The sequence below is a fragment of the Syngnathus typhle genome, linkage group LG7 (genome assembly GCF_033458585.1).
Source record: "Syngnathus typhle isolate RoL2023-S1 ecotype Sweden linkage group LG7, RoL_Styp_1.0, whole genome shotgun sequence".
Classification (NCBI taxonomy): domain Eukaryota; kingdom Metazoa; phylum Chordata; class Actinopteri; order Syngnathiformes; family Syngnathidae; genus Syngnathus; species Syngnathus typhle.
In genome coordinates, this window is record NC_083744.1 from 5,727,904 (window position 1) to 5,749,006 (window position 21,103).

Consider the following 21,103-nt stretch of genomic DNA (forward strand, 5'->3'; position numbering starts at 1 on the left):
GTATCTTTACGGGTACAATACTCTTAGAAGTACATGTACCTTGGGGGTACATGAACCCATAGGGAAGAGGGTGCTTCTTGCCACTGCGAACTGCCCCCCATCTTTTTGTTGTACCGTGTTCTCTATGAGGAGACATAGTATCAGAGAGACTGGGCTAGGTGTTAATAAAACAGGTTCCTCGATATTGAACCAAGGTGCTGAATAAGTGTTGGGACAAAGGCTCAGAGGTGTTGGAGGCAGATGAAAGAATACAATCAATGCGTAGGTGGTGGAAGCGGTGTACAGGTTGGCAGTATGAAAAAAAACATGTGTAGTGAATACTAGGACCGCTCGTCTCTGATGGTAACATGTCAAGTGAGTATTCTAGTAGCTTTATTCAGGCCTTCCTACGTCCGCTGGTAATCCTTTTGGACACCCCTCTTGTATTAGCATTAAAGCCTCTGTGATATTTTTAACAAATCAAATATATCCCATTTATTTAGTAATTCCATGACCCCAAAATTGATCAAGAATCCAACATTTCTCCTCCTCCAAATGCCCACACGCTGACATGGAAATAGGATACGTTGCTGTTTTAAGCGCAAGACAGTACAAGCGGCGTCTTCATTGAATGAAAAAGATTATTTAAGGCTGTCGCCGGAGGCGAACAACTCATCACAACAGGATGGTCAGATAAAATCAATGGGGGCAGTTACTTCCTGAAAGAAAGAAAGAACAAGCCAATAAAACGGTGAAAAATGGTGACGGCGAAACTGTAAACACAGGAAAAGTATTTATTACTGGTGGGAACGTTTACGCAGAGAGGCAAGATTAAATGTTGTCACTAGTATTTCATTGTTGTTTTAATGCTCTTGTAAAGTGTACGTGATATTTTTCTCCTTTGCAAGTAGAGGTTGAGTGAGGAGGTGCCTACGCTCTTGAAATGTTAGCAGTGCCGCATGAAAATATGATAGCCATCTGGGGATTCAGAATGACACTTCCCCTCAATGCTTAATTGATGCAGCGCTAACACTCCACTGGCATTTTCTGAGGCAGCTATTTATTGACAAGGGCAATGTTCAACGGAAATGCACCACTTAGTTTACAGTAGTCCTTAGATAAAGGCCACCACTGATTTGAAGTGAAACCAAAAAAATTACACTTGGTTAACCGCTCTGGCTTTAGTTGTTATTTTTAATTGAACACCTTTCTAAAACTGTGTCGCACAGTGCAGTATTTTCATTTGAACAATTCACAAATTAGCTGATGTCAAGGACTTCACATCCTGCCTGCCAAGAGAAAATAGACACTTATGGGCTGACCTATATTTTGATTCACTTCCATTAACGGTGTGAAAACGGACCTGTTGAACACAGTTAATGTCTGTGATCTGGTGGGTTCAGTCTAGTCATAAATATCTGGAATAGGTGAATCTTCACAGGTCCTCGCAATCTAATCCCTCCATAGACAAACAACACCGTGTACTGATCACCTGTCAGTCACAAGGAGATGTTTTTGCACACCAAATGCACAAAAGTCAACTACCGCTATGTTTCCAATGACCCCGTTGTTCTTTCCAGCCCTCAAGGTCCAGGATAAAATCTGTACCTGTTCCTTTACCGTCCTCTCTCAGTAATAATGAAATTAATGGAGCTTCACTTTGTACTTGGCTGTTTAGCATAAGAGCAATGTGAAGTTGAATATTTTAACACAATGCCTTTTGGATTTTTCCAGAACTTTAATGTGTAATACGCCACCTACACACTTATAATGTAGTCTTGAACTTTGATTTTTTTTTTTTTAAATGTCATTGCATTTGTCAACTCTGGCTTTTATAGACACACTTAGGTGGAAGAAACATGTAAATGATTGTCAGCATCCAAGGAAAATGGATGCAGAGTGTATTCAGCTGTGACCACTCAGCTATAAATGGACTTGCAAGACATTTTTCACATTTCTCTAACAGCTCGAATTTGAACTGTGTAAATTAGTCACATCGGAAAATCTCGGAGGAGACAAAGAAAAGGTGCGTGAGAGGAAAATCGAGAACCATGACAATTTAAAATGGATCCAAGAAAAGCAACGAGTAGGAGGTGAAAAGCTCAGAACATTGTTTAAATGAGCGTACTTCAAATCCCATTGTCATTACAAAGAATGAAAAATGTAAACTTAATTTGTAACTTTATTGCTAAAGCAAATACAGCAAAACTATCAGAATCTGATAAGCCTTTCCGCCCAAACAGCAACATAGCACGTGGTCTAGGAGGAAGTATTTATTGCTGTTAAGTGTCGCGAAATATTTTGACGTACCGTAATTTTCAGACTATAAGTCGCGTTTTTTTTTTCATAGTTTGGGTGGGGGGCGACTTATACTCAGGAGCAACTTATATATGTTTTTTTTCACAAATTTTTACTTGATCATTAACACATCACTTACTTACAAGTATAATTGACCACTTTACATGTTATTTTTAGTATAGTTGATCACGTCACATGCTTTGATATCTTTATCTTGAACATATTCAAAACATGAAAAATAGAGAGAAAAAAGTAACACTTTAAAGCGCCATATCCTCTGGACATGTCCTCTGTCACCAGGATGACATAAAGGACGAGAAATTTGATCGATGGATTTAATGATTTGGAGTGACACAAATGGTTTGATAATATTGTTGTTTATGTGATAGTTATTTAAAATATAGTTTATATATCGTTGTATGGGCCTGTGGAATAATTTGAACTGCGGCGCGGCACAAGGGTTTGTTGACAAAGGACGATCGATGGATTTAATGAATTGGAGTGACACAGATGGTTTTATAAACGTGTTATTTAGGTAATAGTTTTTTTAAACAACTGAATGTTACGTCAGGCCCGTTCTCAGCTCCTCGTTTGTGTTTGTCACGTTAGCATACCGTAACATTTAGCCTGTTGTTGCTCGTTCATGTCTGTTCTTGGTGTTGGATTTTGTTGAATAAACTGTCCCCCAAAATGCGACTTATACTCCGGAGCGACTTATATATGTTTTTTTTCACATTTTTGGGCATTTTATGGCTGGTGCGACTTATACTCCGGTGCGATTTATAGTCCGAAAATTACGGTAATTGCCTTTTCATTTTGGCCTCTTTGTACCTCATTATAGCCTGGTTAGCACTTCACAAGATTGCAACATTGCATGTTGTAGGTGGTGGATGTCTGATGCCGTGGCTAAAGCACATTATCCCTTTCACGCAAAATGCAAATCCCTCCATTTTCTAGAATACTTATCCTCATAGGAGCGTCGGCATATCCATAAACTGACTTTGGGTAAGAGGCGGAGTACACCCTGAACTCATCTTATTTCAATGAGTAGGGTTAATAGTCTGTAATTATGCAAAATGATGCTCAAATCTACTCACTGACTCTCATTAAGGCGTTGACTTGCTATTCTTCAATAAATCTGTCTGTCCAACCAACGTCACAGAAAAATGTGTCAACTTCTGGTTGAGTCAAGCTCAGCGTTCACTCTTGTCATGAACTGGTTTATTTAATCCTATTTCACCTCTGGAAAGCTGAAGGTTAAGTTTGCTAACTAGTTGCTAGCTTACGCTTATGTGGTGCTAATTACTGAGTAAAAAAAATATTCTGGCTTCTCACTATGACAACTATGACAATGACTCTTTTTATTTAGTGTGCAAAATAGACTAATTTATTTCATCCCATTGTACCTCAGCAACTCTGAAGGTTGTTTGCTAACTGGTTGCTAGCTTATGCTTGTGGTGATGTGGTGCTAATTACTACTAAGTGGAGCTATATTGTAGCTTATAAGTATAAAAACAATGATTATGATTGTATTTTTTGGTGTGAAAGGCATTTTAAAAATTCGTGAAATCGTAACGCTGTTTAAACGCCGTCGTAGCTCCATCAGACAGTGCTTTGATTACTATCATTTTTTAAACCCAGACTTCCGTATTGGAAACACTGTAAGAAATGTGTCAGCAAGGATAAAACAAAACAAAAAAAAGGTGTAAATGCCTTTCATAACTCAACTGGCGTTTATGAATTCAGCTAAAAACTTTGTACACGAGGTACGATCCCAAGGCAAACGTACTAAACACTCATGATAGCCTCATTTTGAAACGACTGATGTGTTTGCTTAAAAGTAATAGGGCAAAATCTGGCTGTCTTAAGGACACACACGAGGCAGGACATTTGAGGTCTCGCAGCCAGGCGTATGCTGACGTGCACCTTGAGGCCAAAGCAGCTATCAGAAAAGCGGCAGGGGATGTTGGGGGCTGGGGTGTAGGTTATACATCACATCTCATCTTCACCAAGCGTGAGAGAAGCTGTTCGATGAGCATGTCCTTGACAAAGATTCAGACTCCAAGTCGCCTCTTGACTATCAGATACCACCACCCCCCACTCACATGCTCCACGAAGAATCACTGTATCATTGTAGGAAGTGTCAAGTACAGCAGATTATCAGACATGCTGTTTGAAGAAGACTGAAAATCGCTGAATAAATGTTTGCTAAACTTAGGAGACTTGGAAGAGTAAGCACCTTGTTTGGAGAGGCACAAAGGCATGTGATACTTGCCTTTAGAATTGAAAAAGTGCAAACACAAACTTTGGATCAAGAGCATCACTGCTGGAGTCACGAGGTGAGCGCAAAGTAAACACGAACGAGGGGGCGTTGGGGGCAACTATACGACCTGTCGCTAAACTCGTCTCACATTCGCAGTGGCTGTACCAAACCAAGCCTGCCAGGTGACTCACACGTAAAGATCCCCGCTCACCTGAGCTCACCAGCTGTTGCCATGCCAACGCATGATGTAGCCACAAGGCATGACGGCCCTGTGTGCCAAGACTCTGCATGCCCCTGCTCCTCGAATTTGCTCAGCTTTTTGTTTTCTCTCCCAACGAACAGACTCCATGAATCATGTCAACATAGAGGTAAAGAAACATGAGGTTCGCACACAAACATGACATTTTGACAGACTCGCGACTAAAAGCGCACCAGCATTGTTAAAAAAAGACTTTATATTCATATACACGTGTGTATGTAATCATATATACATAAAAAGACTAGCAACTCACTGTGGCTTAGTGACTGAAAATTGTATTCCTTTATTTCTGCAGAAAAACAGGATGAATTCTGAAAGACAGATCACATGACGTTGATTCCTTTCATGCTTACTAGAATAATATTTAATCTTAGAATGCAAAAGTGTAAGATTGTGATACCACTACAATAAGGTAGACCCCGTCTCTTCGCTCTCCTCTAAAGGGCACATGGCAAATTTGTTCCCTGAGTTTTGTCAAGTCTAATTATGTAAACCTTAATCATAAATCTTTACATGACCAGTTAAATATTAAGTAAATCTCAAGATTATTGGTTTGAATAAACCTGAAAAATATGGAAAAAAAGAATAGAATGCCCGCTTTACTATACCAACACTTGGAATGTTATACAAACAGTAAAAACCACAGATTTCAGATTTCAATTCTAAAACAATCACTTAATAGTGGATTATTAATATATTAAAGATGATTATGGAAACTACCAATTAGGGATCAAATAGATTGCAGTTGGCCAGCTGAGTTTTGGACACACACCAGGCAGGGTAAACCAGGTCAGTAAACTTGTAGTCATAATCAAGCAACGAATCAAAAGCGCCCCCTGGTGTTGCATTGAAGAATGTTAACGTGCCCTCATCAATGGCGAGGCACACTCCGACACGCCGCAGACTGTCTTCAGTCACAGGCGTCACAGCGCAGTCAGCTTCGCCCGGTCGCACGCCAGGCACCAGGAGAATGCTTTATTCATTCAAAGGTTCATTTCTGCATAGCGTAGCGTTGGCGCTGGCGGTAGATGGCCATTGACTGCTGTTGTTTGGCACCCATAAACTGCAACTTTTTGTAGCTTGTGTCACACCTATACGCTACACCGGGGAACCAGCGCGCCTCGGACGCAACGTGCGGCAGCCCACGCTCGCACTTAGAAAATATTCTGAGATTCTCACCGACCTCCGTGAAGGAGAGGCCGAATTTTCGCCATTCGGGGCCGACCGGGGAACCAGCGAGCCTCGGACGGAACGTGCGGCAGCCCAAAATTCAAGGCAAAAATAATACCACACAGTTCTATGTGCCACAGTACTCAGATTAAATTTGTGTTTATGGAATATTAATTGAGCGGATCAATCACATTTTACTTTATCCCACCGCTCTCTATGCGCCATCAGTCTAAACATACTATTCTGGTTAAAATGGTGTTTATGGAATATTAATTAGGTGGTACTGGTTATAGAAAATACAGAATGGCTAGGACATAGGATGACTCCCATGATGCCAATGAAGCTCACACAAGCAACCAGCCAGAAACCATTCACAAGCTTTATTGCTTTCACTGCAATGAATCAACCCCATAACCCTTGGACTAACTATGCCTCTTTTTTTTTTTTAACATGACATGGCTGACTGAGCAGCAGTTGGTGGTGATTTGCTCTGGTCCAAACCAAGTCCCTGACAAGTTATTTTCCTTTATAATCACCACTAAATTCTTGTCCGGATTTGGGTATTGTGTGATTGTCTAAGACAAAATGTATGCATATTCAGGCCCAAATAAAAAGACAAGCGTGTTAGAGTGAAAATCTTTATTACGTTTTGATATACAGTAATTAAAGGAATCTCTTAAATTGCTGTGAGTTACCCCCAATGGGGTTTTGTCTATACCTATTTACACGAGACAGGTGAAGCTAAATCCATTTCATCTCGACCTTTACGCATAAGCGACACCATTAGATGACACTGCATCCTGTTACCCTGTTTGCACTTACTAGTTAGCTCATGGGGGGGGGAGTCAAAGAGAAAAAGTTCCACACAGCTAAAGACACATTAAAATAGATACAACTGGAAAATTGTGTGCATGTGTGTGAGTACTAAACACAAAATGTGACACATTCACACCATCATACGGTCATACATTCACACGGCAGCTCAACGTCCCGCTTATCTATCATCCCCATCACAGTGTGTAGATATGAGAGTTAAATACTAAAAACAACAGAGCTGAAGCACTGTGCAAAGTTAGCTAGATGGGCATAAGAGGGAATTGAGTCCTATAGCATTTTCAGTTTTCTGTACATAATTACATCTACATTGAATATTTGTTTTTTCAAATGTGAACAGAGAAAGACAAACAAATGATGCAAATAATTTTTTTTTGTGTGTCATTGTCAAACCTTTACATCAAAAAGGATCAACTGTACATTGATTCTGCTCACGTCTTGATAAATTGTGACGCAGATGTTGACAGTGGAACGTATATCGTCGTTAACATAGAGCAGGGGTGGGCAAACTACGGCCCGCGGGCCACATCCGGCCCACGGGACCGTTTAATCCGGCCCGCCAACCCTGAACAAATTGTATTATTAAACTTTTTTTTTTTTGGTCATTTTGCCTGCAATGACTGCGTTTTCCCAGTAGATGGCGCAGCGCTCGCCTGCGCATTTACTACCGGAAGCCGTGTCAGAAAGCTCGGTGCACACTCACAAGTGCGTGTACGTACTCAGTAGTACGGACTTGGCGCACTCTCGCTCTATTCGTATCAGTCCCGAATTTAGAGCGTGGGCTTTGACGACAGCATTCTTATAATTCGCGCGCTGAGCTTTCAGATGCAGTTTTGCGCTAAAGCCACCCACAAACCTTCCCCTGGAATCCTTCCATTAAAATGAGTGGCCCGAAAAAAAGAAGTGAGTGCCGAGTGTTTAAAAAAGAGTGGCCGATTTGGCTCGACGTACGCGACGTGACGTTCAGCCACATCAACATCAACCCGTCACAGATCAAGGTAAACGGACCAACACCTCGGATCTCGCCTAAGAATTGCCACAACAAATTTTACTCCAGACTATGACGCACTAGCAAAAAAGGGACACCAACAACACTGTTCCCACTGAAAATGAACGGGAAGCTCTCAAGTTTATTGTAAAAAAATGCATTTTGAATATGATTTGTACACATAGCAGGGATTGAAACTAGCGACCATTCTCATTTTCAAACAATGCAGGATGCTCAAGGACATTGATGCACCACCTATTTGCGACTAATCTTAACCTGTAAAGTTCTTAAGTGTTTCCCGTTTCCTCACCTCTGTTACCAGGTGTTTGCGAGTTAAAACTCTGCTCTGATTTTCAGATACCCCTCACCGTTGATTACTTTATTTGAGTGTATGCTTTCACCGATTCTTCAAGATGATATATTTGGTCAGAATGTTTGCCGTTTGATGTGATCCCATAAGATAAACATCTTTCATTAATCTGACCTGCAGGCACTGAAGTGATGGAGATTGTTATTCATAATAACAGTGTCGTATTTTATGAGAATCACTGATAGCAGTTTTTTAGTGAATTTTTTTTTTTTTTAATGCTGTTAATAAATGCATTTGTTTTCAAAAAACTTGTTTGGAATATCCATGCTTTACTACCTACTAAAGGCCAAGATCTTTTATGCAATGACCTTTACAGGTCGCTTATATGACTTCACACAACGCCTATACCATCTGCTCCTGGTCCGGCCCTCCGGTCCAAATTTAGAACCCAGTTCGGCCCGCGAGTCAAAAAGTTTGCCCACCCCTGACATAGAGTATAGTAAATGAGTCGTTAGGTACAGTAAGCATGTGTGCAATGGATTTGTTGTATGTTTTTGCAGGTTGTGCTCAGTCCACACCTGTCATTTCATAACAGTCTGCACCCTTGCCACAGTTCGTCCGTCTATGCAAATGGGGTTGCTCTGGGTTGAATGTGTATTACACCGGCTTGGTCTAAATGCTGGAGGATGACGTAAGGGGGCTGCAAGCAAACAGGAGGGGACAATGGCTGAGGGCTTTTGGAAAGTTGATGGAAAGTAGCTGGTTTCCGCTCCTCCTCCATCCTGTCGTGTGATGTTGAAGGGATGGTTCTCTGTGGACCACAGGAGCCTGGAAGTATGACAAATCAAAAGTAATCACCCAGGATGTCACCCAAAATGTGATATTTCATAGCATACTTATCTCCTATTTTAAAGAGATTTGAACTAGCTGTTTGATGTTAGACTCAACATTCACTAACAATGCAAACTTTAAAACTGTGGTACACAAACTGCCTGACGTTTCACACAAAAAGAAATCACAGAACCAAATCAAAATTAAATAATTATTTTACTTGTCATATAGTCCACAATATGTCTGTAAGAGACTAGAACATCAAGTCCCATAGTGTTTGATTACATAACATGGTTATATTTGTATCCACGTGTAAAATTACTCACTGAAATGTTGCTAAGCATTGCCTCCCTCTGAAAAAAAAAAAAAAATTAGAAACAGGGAAATAATATTAATTAAAACGTATCGGCACGTTCTCAAGGTCATGCTAATAATAGACACCCACGTTCAGACGTGAAAAACAAGCGTCATTCACATTGACTGCTTGTAATGCTCATATCTACCAACAGAGGGCGCCAAAGCTGAACTAATCTGTGCTAAACATCTCAACAACCTATTTTCAGAGTCAGAGTCAGCTTTATTGTCAATTCCTTCATGCCAAGACACACAAAGAAATCGAAATTACGTTTCTTTGTGCTGGCTGCTAGGTTTAGAAAACATCATTAGGTTACGACATCACGTTTTACCCTTGCTCTCAGCCAGCAACTCCTCGGTCATGAGGCCGTCCTGTCGATTTCCGAGGACAAAAGCCAGGAAGGAGAGGATGAGCGCATCCAGGATGCCCATGATGGCGAGGATGTAGGCCCAGCGCATGGAGCAGGCCCCCAGGCTGTATTTGTCCGTCTGCTCCCCGCACATCCGTCGCACTTCATCGCTGTCCCAGCCATCAGGGTAGATCATGCAGCCCAGTACCAGACACACACCTGTAAGGACGGCATTTTTTTATTCATAGTTAATTGTTTACTACCAAACTGCTCTTCCTACAGAGTTAAAGTTCACTGCAACTATACCAACTACGTATCAAGTTTGTTGAGTAAAGTAAAACCAATAAATTGATCGAATGATACTTAAGACCAAAGCCCCCCCCTTTTTTTAATTGAACAGAATACTTTAAAAATATATAAATATTGGCCTTAGGATTCAACTCCCCCACTTTGCAGAAAAAAAAACATCTGAAGAAGCTGACTGTGCCACATTTGCACATTAATAAAACAACAAAAAAATTCACTCAGTTATTCCCATGGCTCTTACTTTCATATCGCTGAGTGTTTGGGGGTGTGGGAAGAATGCACCAGCCTTTAACATTACCAAGCTTCGTTACATTAAAATTGCATCTTTAGCACTTGTTTCCCTTCTTATACATGTTCCCCTTTTAAATGTAAATTTTGTAATCCATAACTGTATTCCAGCTATTTTCTTCACAGTGGCTCGCTCATCTCTGGCCATTTTAAATAAATAGCGCTTCACATTCAGCATTTGCATTTAAACACGCACACACACACTGCTTTGACCCAAAGGTAGTGTAGAAGAAATACATCAAGAATGGGATGGCTTGAAGAAAAGAACATTTGTTCACTAAACTTGCTCAAAATATTGCTGTCCTGCAAAAAAATTGTAAAAAAAACTCCAAATGCATATAATCACAAATGCAGACAAGTGGGGACATTTCAAGATGGTTCGATGAGTACAAAGGGAATGACACAGCAATGCACGCAGGAGACAAATTCAAAAGAGCAGAACATCCCTCCTCTCGCTCCCCCATGGCTCCAACTGTCAGAACCCATTCATGTAGGCCCGCTAGTTCACAGAGCAAAAACTCACACACTGGCTCTGATTCAGGTGGACAGCGAGCGCCCTGCAAAGTCACCGAGAGGCACGAACACACCATTTTCACTCCCTTTGAATCCTTAAAATGAGGGAGCAAACTCTGGCGAACGCAAGACCAGCGGAACGTTTGGCTGGAGCTATGTTTAGCGAATGAACAAGCAAATGCCCCCAGGTGATGCCAGACATCAAGACCTTTGCATTCATGCAAGACTGAAGTCGGAGCTAACTTGGACCCGCGTTGGTCACTTGACTGTATCGCAGCCTGCCAAACATCTTCTAGAATCCTGTGCACGATTCCGCCTCTGGCCCAAGTGTTGACAAACACGGATTGTGACTGCAGAGATCTGGCCGTTTTATACACAAGTGCAGCCTGTCGCGGGTCTCTGGTTCTTTTACCCATATGTATGTACAATATCCTGATAGCAGGTATTTGTTGTACAGTATGTTATATATCCACATCCAAAAAAAAAAAAAAAAAGAGGCAAGTCAATGTTACATTTCTGTCAGCCTCATGTTATTTTTACTAGTCGTAACAAGAGTTGTGGCAGATCCTTCTGGGTGTCTTCTGCATGCCTTCAGCGCCATCATGAATTTTACATGACCCAAAAGGATAGAGCAGAGGCAGAGGAAGAAGAATAGTAGCTTGTCATGCAGTGATAGCATCACGGGACCAAGTGGAAAAGAAAGCTGTGAAATACGTATCATGGCGAGTTTGCTCTACTTGCAGTGCACATGCCTGGTGTCGGCATGGAGGCAGACGTCAGGTGATCTCAGATGCAGACGAGTGGCAAGAGCAGAAGCACAAGTGACTTTCGTGCCATCAAACACGCTGTTGTTGTTTTTAAATCAAAATCTAAGCCTGGAGTCAACTCATCCCCAAACACAAAAGCACGCTCATTCCAGAAGTGCAGAATCCTCTTACATAACAAAGACTAAAGTCACAGTAGTGCTTTAATTCACAAATGGCTCAATAGACTATAAGAATACATATGTATATTAAATCCGTTATGGTCAGTTCAAACCGTGACGAGCTAAATCAAAACATTAAACCAACCTTGGGTAAAAGTGATCCAATTTGAACATGGCAGATTATATGATAGTTTTGAATTTGGGTACATTGCAAACGAAAGTCGCCTTTTGGTTTTTCCTTGACTTGTTTTAAAATCCGACAGTCAATAAGATCAATATTAAATTTTCTTTTCCCCATCTGTGGGATCTCACATTCAGCTTCCCACTTTGTCAGCAGCCAGAAACCTTACAGTTGACAGAATGAAGACTGAGCTGATGGCCTCATGCTACCCTTCTCGCTTGAGTCGCTTCACTCCAAGGGAGTGAGGGAGGGTGAGACGTTGCACCCCTGTCCGACTCTCTGTCGGTCTGTCTGAAAGCAGCCGCTGGCAAACACCAAACATCAACAGCGCTGGCCACCGTATGCAGGAGCAGCCTTTGGCAGCGCTATTTTAAGCTCTTCTTCACGTCTCTCGTTAGCACACACACACACCTCCCCTGCCACGTCGCAAACACTGGGATCATGCGAGTGGAAAACGACGTTGAGAAATTGTGCTGAAGCTAACAGCATCTTACGTAAGAGGCTGTAGCCAGGGCAGATGACACTCAAACGGCGCCGCACGAGAGTCTGACAGCAGAACGGCAGATGGTACTGCAGCACATTGGCTCATTTGCACAAAAATCCCATCCTTAACGCAAAAAAAAAATCCCATCGACCTGTGAACTCTGAGCATCGTTTGTAAACGTTGTGGTGCACTTTAAGGATGGGATTTGACAAGATTCACTCCATCTGCCAAAAAGAAAAACAGTGCACAGAAAAAGCTTCCGTAGGCCAGTCTGCCTAACCCTAACCCGAGAGACGATGCCCCAAATGTAAAATTCAGATGACCTTTTCAGATTATGTACTCGAGGAATCTATACTCCTATGTGGATGTGTATCAGAAAATGATTAAAACCAGGATGGAGTCATTCCAGCCAGAAGCATGTATTGAAATAATGAGTGCAGAGAATAAGACAGATGAATCCAATCTTTCCCAAGCTCTAATGAAGTGTGGGCTGCTCTTCATGCTGGACAGTTATGACTCTTATCAGGCTCCAAAGTGGCGTAGCTCCATGATATGCTTTAATTGCATTCAAATCAAAGAGGCTGAGATACTGTATATAGCCAGACTAAAAGTGTGTCAATGCTAGTAGATTGCCTGAAAAGAGTTGCATTAATCTCGAGAGAACCACCCTGCAACGTTTTCTACCAAAAAACCTGAATCCACTTCATCCTAATGGGCTGCAGTGATGGCGGATGTTGCAATTATATTGCATGAGTGACTCATTAGGTGACAAAAAATAAAATCTGCATCTAATAGAGAAGCAACAAGGAATGCATAGATTGAGTCATGCGGTTTTGACACAACGACAGATGTCATTGTTAAATAAGCCAAGCCTGTCATGCAATATTAATAATTTGAGCAAACCACAATGCATCTGAAAATTAGCGAGTCCATCATTGCAATATTTTGAGCCAAACAACCTGCCCGGTAACAGGGAGTGATTGCACATTGGCATATAAAGCGGGGTGGCAGAGGTGAGGCAAGCACATCCAGCCCAGAGAAGGAGTGAGCCAAAGCTTACATAAGAGGTTGCGGACCTCCACTGAGGATAAGCACTGGCGAGGGAAATAGGAATGAAAAGCATCATTTAAACTTTGTGTATACACTTATAGGCTTGGCGGTTCCGCTTCAACTGCCATAGAATCTAGAATTCTATACATTATATGTTATATATATATATATCAACTGTTAAATTGACCAAAATATCAAAAGAAAAATAAATTAGGGCCAGTGAGAAAGTCTCATTTCCAAAATCTCCCTAAATCCTGCTGAACTTAGCACGCACATCGTCTCCATACTGATGATTCGCACTGCAGCAGAATTTTCCCCTAAACCATATTCTTGTGTAACACGGGACTAAAAGTAAAAGGCCTGCTGAATATGTAAAAATCTCAATCTTCATGTTTTTTTTTATTTACCTTGGAGAGTTTAAAAGTGCATTCGCTCATTCCCCCTACGGCGGAGTACACTTGCTGCCTGTGAAGAGTGAAATTCCCAATGCATCACGTTGTAATGGTAACAGACACTTTGTGCATTACATAAATGTGTCCCAGTGGGTGTCCGACTTGAAACGCAACACCATCATTGTGTGAAGCTGCGGCACTGCAATTGACTGCTTGTCCCAATTTCTAATGCGACAATGGTCACACAATGTGGTACAACTAAAAAGGTATCTACTTCTGTCAACTGGCAACAATTCCGCAGTCCCTTTTTGGTTTACACTTTTATTAAAATGAGTCGTTCTGGGCAACTGTTCATTGTGGACGCACATTTTTATTTGAAATACTTTCGTCACCTTCATTTATAAAAGGTGTCTGCTGCTACTTAATCTTATACGCTGTATTTTTTTTTTTTTAAATAGCCAGAACAATCAACTCATCATAGTTGTAATTATTATTATAATTAAAGTTAATGGTTTAGCTTAACCTTCCCCAAAAAATGTTAGACTATTGTTTAAGAAACGCGGGAATCAAATTGCGCTATAATGTACATAACGCTGGAATCTATCTTGCCATCGCTTCGCTATATGACTTTCCAAATTGGTGCTCCTCCAATCCAAGTAAATAGGTCAACTTGCTGGCGCCCCTAATAAAGCGTCCTACTTGAACTACATCAGAGTCAATGCGATTGTGTACAGCAGATCCACATGCATTTTAATGGACGCACATTTGATCAATATACGTACTAATCGTTGCTGTAATGATCTCTGGTACAATTAGGATGCAAGCGCAGGTCTCCCCTGTACGTCGTCCGAATGGACCAAATGCAGAATTAAGACAAAGGCAAATGACGCAATAAGACATTTCTCCAATGAAGCACTATAGATGCTTTCACAAGCCTGATTGGAAATGAAAGTGTTCATTTGCAGTCTGGAGAGTGAGAGGAGACTGGATAAGGGCCAAAACTGCAGTTATTATCTGCTTCCTCGTTAAAATCAAGTGTTGTTGTTGTTTTTTTTCTTCCCCCCTTTGGCTTTACTTAATTGATTTCAATGCACTTCACCCGGAAACAGAGAACATAACTCCACAAACGTGTTTTTTTTTTTTTTTTTTTTTTTGACGACACATTTCTATGCCTTGTGGCTCTTGACTGGCTAAATGAGACTTGACAGCCTGGCAATATCATTTTCATGTTGATGCCAATGTTTTTGTTTGTTTCTTTGTTTACTGACAGTATCCACAAATTAGCATGCAAGTCTGCAAAAATGCTACAGATTTATTTTTTAGTACCCATCAAGTTTTCTCTGTTTAGAATATTGAGTTCTCAAAGCAAAATGACAAATGGAGCTCTACAAAGAAGTCGATTGGTTGGAAAAAAAAGTAATTGCGAAAAACAGGGTTCTGCTGACTTGACAAAACATACAATATGTCCTACTTTCTTGCAAGTGGGACTCATCTCTGGCTGTGAAAAGGAAATGTTTGCAAATTTGGAAGAGGTTATCATGAATTGACCTCAGAGTAGCACTGAATGATTTTGAAAAAAATAACCTTATCTTATTTTTCACCCCCCCACCTCATTATTGTGATTTTCCTTTCCCCATATACGTATTAACAAAGAACCAATTTAATCTGCATTTATCTAATATCATATTCATGATACATAAAAAATGTAGTCTTACACAAAAGGCAAGTGAACTATAAATTAATATGAGACGTAGTTTAATTTTGTAGAGTCTGCAAATATAGAGAATGGAAAGCACATTTTGCTTTCTTGAGAGCAAGGAAGCTGATTTTTTTTCCAAACATAGAACAATTGCAAAAAGAGGTCAAAATGAGTGGGAGTGATGCACCGATGGGTGAAATTATGTGAACGTAGCAGGAGGAGATAAAGGTAAGAGAGCTTTGATGCATGGACAGAAATAGCTGCACCAAGGCAAAGACCGCCGCAGTCCATCAAATGGACACAAGGGCACTCAACTTCTTTTTCCTTCTCCCCTTTTACACATACATGCTGCACACTCGGATTTTTCTTGGTGGTCTGTATTTACATCAAACATTCAACATTTTTACCTGAGCACAACCCAGGTACTCCCTCTATGCCAGCGACTCCATTATTATTATTTTTAATTATTATTATTTTGTTTTTGAGCAGAAGCCTTCAAGTGCAAGACTTTAGCACATTATTATACTCAATTTTATCATAACCCTCCACAAGCTATCTTGCTCACCAGTCCAAAGCAACGTCATTGAAATTTTAAGTTTCATCCAAGAGTAATGCCGCTCGACAATGCTAAGCAATCAGGCTCGCTCATTAGACATCAGCAGCTTGTCATGGGCAGATTCTCTCCTCTCTGCTTTCTCTGTCATCTCTTGGCAGGAGCAGTGGCCTGCTCATTAAAACGGCCGTAATGCTTTAATTCCAACCAACACAGCAGGCGGAGATGGACTTGTTCACACATAAAACCACCTCATGCTGGCTGCCTCAATAACTCAACACTCAAACTGCATGGAAAATTTGCAAATGTAAATATTGAGCAGCTTTAGTAAGGTCGTTGTTGACTGAAGATAGCACTGCCGAGGAGACTAAATTGAAAATGGTTCATTCCCTGGCCACCGCATTACGTCCAATTACAAATATAAATGTGACAATGCAGCTCTTGTAGTACAGTATGAGTACTTGGTGGAAAAAAACCTCAACAACAAGATGAGCTGTCATCCATATGTCACTCCATCTGTTAAACGAGGTATAAAGGTCCTTAAATGCCTCCAGGCAGCGTGTCATTTGCAAGAACAACTCTGAGAGACATTCTGGACAGGTTTTGTCAGTTTTGGCAGCCCTACTAACAATTAATTCATCGAATCAGTGTACCACAGACATGGAAAGGAGTCCAAGATTCGCTTCCCCGTTCTGCGTAGCGTCCTGTACTTTTGCGCTATGCTTGCTGGCTCCGTTTTGCTCCTCTTATTTATTGTGTTATCTGTTTATTTATTATTTATTCATCACTCTTACTATTTATTGTTAGAATTTTTGCCTTCTTGGTTTTATATTGTGTTACTTACTTGTATGTCTATTGTGTAATATGTCTCGTCACCGTGGGATAGAGAAAACGTAATTTCGGTCTCTTTGTGTGTTGTGACATGTGGAGAGATTGACAATATAGCTGACTTTGACTTTTTGAAGTGATGACGTGATTCTAGGGCAGATTCAAAATCAGAGCAATTTTTCTTTTTTTTTTTTTTTTAGAAAAGTTGATCTTCATCTCTAATTGGTAAAAACAAATAATTGACCATCATTATTATTATTATCTACAGTGATGGATTTATTTTGGGGTCCTATGGAGCGTTCTGTGCGTCTTACCTGCCGCAGCGTGCATCCAGCCACAGATCTTGTACACGGTGGAAGTGCTGAGAAGGAAGAAGAGCGAGAAGCATCCGATGCAGGTGACCACCAGCATCATGGACATCCCGATGAAGAACGAGGCGGCCTTGAAGGCTCTGGACGGGATGGCGGCGAACTCAGTGAAGCTACCCTGGCAGGCTAGCTCCCTGGAGATCCCGTCCCCGATGCAGTAGTGGAAGAGGCCGAAGTAGCCGGCCTGCGGCGTGTCCACGCCATCGCCGATCCAATAGGGCTGCGAGAAGATGGTCACGTTTACGATGCCGAACAGTATGGTGAATATGGCCCACAGGAGTCCGATGACGCGAGAGTTTCGGACGTAATTGGTCTGGTACAGTTTGGCAGCTTCTGCAGACGGTAACATTGCTGCGGCGCTGGCGGGTATCATTGTATGCACACACACTAAAAAAAAATGGAAGAGGCGCTAAAGCTGGAGCATGGAGCGAGCGGGCAGGGAAGATCCCAATCTATGGCCGTGCAAGTGCAGCACCGCAGCATCTGTCTGGCGCGATCATCTCGTGACGTGTCATCGTCCAAACGGGCGCTGGTCCCCGTCAATGAATCTCGACGAAGTCGCGACCACTGTGCAGTCGTCAGACGTGCACGTCGCCGGTGTCCTTGGAATCTGAGCGACGTCCTACACGCGCTGAATTGCGGCACACGGTCCACAACGTCGGCATGCAGTTATGCGTACTTGCCAATCAAACTATGAATGACAAGGCCTGCACGAGTCGTTTAACCGGATTTTATTCTCCGGTTTGACGACAGCATCTCCGCCGGTCAGCTGTGATGCTGGCAGCCGGAGAGGGAGGGGCTTGGGCGGTGTGCACACACTGACACACGTTTCATTGGGCAGCGTCTTTTCTGCAATGTCAGTTCATGGGCGTTTGTGATTTGAATGAAAAACAGAATGGGAATGCAAAGCACACCAAACGGCATTTGTCATTTCCAGGATCTTACACAGGAGATTTAAATAGACCCAGACTCATCATATCGATGAACCTGAACTGATGCGGGCAAGGTCAAGGAAGATGCTGATTGGCTGACAATGGGAGGGGTGGGCAAACAGATTCAATTAAGACAGGTGAAATTCGGGGACTGTATTAACGTCACAAGCAAAATAATGGGCAAAATCAATAAAAAAAAAAATCAATTGAATCACAGTCCAAAAGAAGATAAAAACAAATCTGTTGGCAATTGAGTACTTGCAGCTAAAATTCAGCTAAAAGTGACTTCAGCAATTTTATTTCCACAAATGTTTGTTAGAAACATAAGTAAGCAATACAGGTACATTACCATCAGGTGATTATCACTGGTTTTACGTCCTCAGGCGGTGTGTGGAAAACTCCATCCATTCATCCATTTTCCGAACCGCTTAGTTAGGGTCGCGGGAGTGCTGGAGCCTATCCCAGCTGTCATCGGGCAGTAGGCGGGGGACACTCTGAACCGGTTGCCAGCCAATCGCAGGGCACACAGAGACAAACAACCATTTGCACTCGCACTCACACCTAGGGACAATTTGGAGTCTTCAATCGGGCTACCAAGCATGTTTTTGGGATGTGGGAGGAAACCGGAGTGCCCGGAGAAAACCCACGCAGGCCCGGGGAGAACATGCAAACTCCACACAGGGAGGGCCGGAGGTTGAATCGAACCCGTACCCTCCTAACTGTGGCGGACGTGCTACCCAGTGCGCCATTATTTGAACTGCTCCTCCTCATCAAATTATATTTATTTATTGATTGATTGATTGATTGATTGATTGATTCATTTATTCATTTATTCATTTATTCATTTATTCATTTATTCATTTATTCATTTATTCATTTATTCATTTATTCATTTATTCATTTGTTTACTGGCTAAAGAAAGACCTCCAAAGTTGATCATGAACACACCATTTCCAGAACGGAAGTCATAAAATATTGAATCCATAAAAAAAGTCAAAAATCAAAGCTTGCAAAAAATAAGTGTATTATAGTATTGTGTGTCTGTGCAACCCCCTCATTTTAAGATGTGGATGATTGACACTACCCTCTTAATATGAACTCATATTAGCTCATCTGGCATAGCTTTTTTTCCTCAATGCTGCTTGCTGTTTTGACAGGAAAGGTGGGCGTTACTAGTTGCATTAACAGGCTGTGTAGAGGAAAAGCTTTCATTAATGTGATTAGCACAGATTTCCTCCCCTTTGAATGTATAAATGGCTGTCTGAGAGCAAGAATGTTTTGGTATGAAAAAGCAAACCCGTGTGTTCTGCATTACGTTTTAGGCAATCAGCACTAATTTCATGCCAGTTACCTGACCGCCCCCCATATATGTCTTCTCAGCCTATGAGAAAGGTTTCTTTTTGATTAGCTGGACTCTTAGCAGGTAGCCATTTACCACCATGGAGGCTTTTTTATTTTCCTGGTGAATTTCCCCCTGCCAGTTGGACGTCATTATTTATCCCTTGGGTCCTGCAGCTCCTGCAATTTCCTCAGCTTTTGTTAACCATCTCGAAAAAGTTAAGTGACCAAATGGGGTGCCAAAAAAAATGTTGTCTGATGTTGTAGTAGTGTACTTGTCCGACAGGGGTCAGTGTAAGATAATACTAAAACTAAGGCTAGGCGTTATGCAAACAATTGTGTTTCTCTTCTGGTAGTTTCTTCCATATTACATTTGCAAAAATGCGTTCTTAACACGACAGAGACACTGCCTCGTGAGGACCACTGACTTTGCATGGCTTAATGTGAATCAAATATTTTGTTTATTTTAGATTAGGGTTTTGGACAAAGCTGAATCCCTAGTGTTTGCCAGACTAGAGATTTGGAGGCAGTGGTGGATCTGAGGAGGGAATAGTGGATGCAAGAGTTGAAGAGGAAGGAATTGTTGGTAGAGGATGAGAGAAATCTGCCTTCATGAATTTGGGGATGAAAGGCCTGTCTGAGGATGTGTGTAGTGTATGAGTGACTGCCCAAGAGAGAAAGGCTGCATATGTTGAGATAAGCATGATTTGTTGTTGTGTGTTATTTGAAATGGACATAATGTGTGTTTATGTGCATGTGTTAATAATAACTGCCTTTTTTGTAGCGTGCCAAATGTGTTGGCTAGTTAGTTTGCTGGGTGACAGTAATGCTGATAATGATGATGATGATAGTAATACCGTATTGGCCCGAACATAAGAAGAGTTTTTTTTTCATTGAAATAAAACTGAAAAAGGGGGGGTCGTCTTACATTCGGGTTCTAGACAAAGTTTCTTTTCAAACTTGAGTCTTGAAAATGAGGGGGCCGTCTTATAATCGGGGTCGTCTTATATTTGGGCCAATACGGTAATAAAAAATCACTTCTCTAAGGCCCAGGAATTATTCAGATAATTTGCTATAGCAACCCAATTCACAACATTAAATTAATAGTTACAGTCCTAATGTATTTATTCATGCAATTCATAGCAACCAACAGATAAATGGACAAATGGCTAGTAATTTTGCTGAACAAAGTAACCTCCCTCAGTGTATTATATTTTACATAATACCATCAGCATCCAAATTTTATTGACACAAAAACCCCCTGCTGAGTGTCTGAAAGGGTTTATTTAGATTGTGAGGAGGTTTGTGGAGTTTTTGTTCCTCGGTTGGCTCTCGGGTTGGTCTTTTTGTGGAGTTAGCTCCCACTGTGGAGGGCAAATCTCACAGGATTGATGACACTTCCAGCACTGACTCTCAGCGTTGTTGTCAGGAAGCCTTGCAATTTTCATTGTAATTTTCATTGTAATCATACTGACGTCTATTTTTAAAATGCCCTTGTTTATCCCACTGCTGGTGCTTTTCACCCACCACCGTCCTGCTAGCAATTTGTTCCCTAAACCATGAAGAAAAGTCATCATGACACAAAAGACAAAAACAAGCTCACTGGAATG

At 41.4% G+C, this 21,103-nt stretch overlaps 1 protein-coding gene across 1 annotated transcript; it reads right to left on the bottom strand.

The window, feature by feature from the left end:
• Positions 1-7,900: 7,900 nt before the first annotated feature.
• Positions 7,901-17,771, bottom strand: LOC133157619 (LHFPL tetraspan subfamily member 3 protein-like). Its single transcript, XM_061284292.1, has 4 exons — positions 17,170-17,771; positions 9,619-9,855; positions 9,259-9,285; positions 7,901-8,929 (listed from the first exon to the last, which is right to left on the bottom strand). Exons 1-3 carry the CDS (start codon positions 17,594-17,596, stop codon positions 9,269-9,271), a joined length of 681 nt encoding a protein of 226 aa, XP_061140276.1. The 5' UTR covers positions 17,597-17,771; the 3' UTR covers positions 7,901-8,929; positions 9,259-9,268.
• Between the last annotated feature and the right edge of the window lie 3,332 nt (positions 17,772-21,103).

Coding starts and splice junctions, on each gene's coding strand:
- LOC133157619 (XM_061284292.1), bottom strand. CDS start 17,596: ATGATACCCGCCAGCGCCGCAGCAATGTTACCGTCTGCAGAAGCTGCC. Junction 9,856..17,169: donor CTGGATGCACGCTGCGGCAG/GTAAGACGCACA, acceptor CCGTCCTTACAG/GTGTGTGTCTGGTACTGGGC.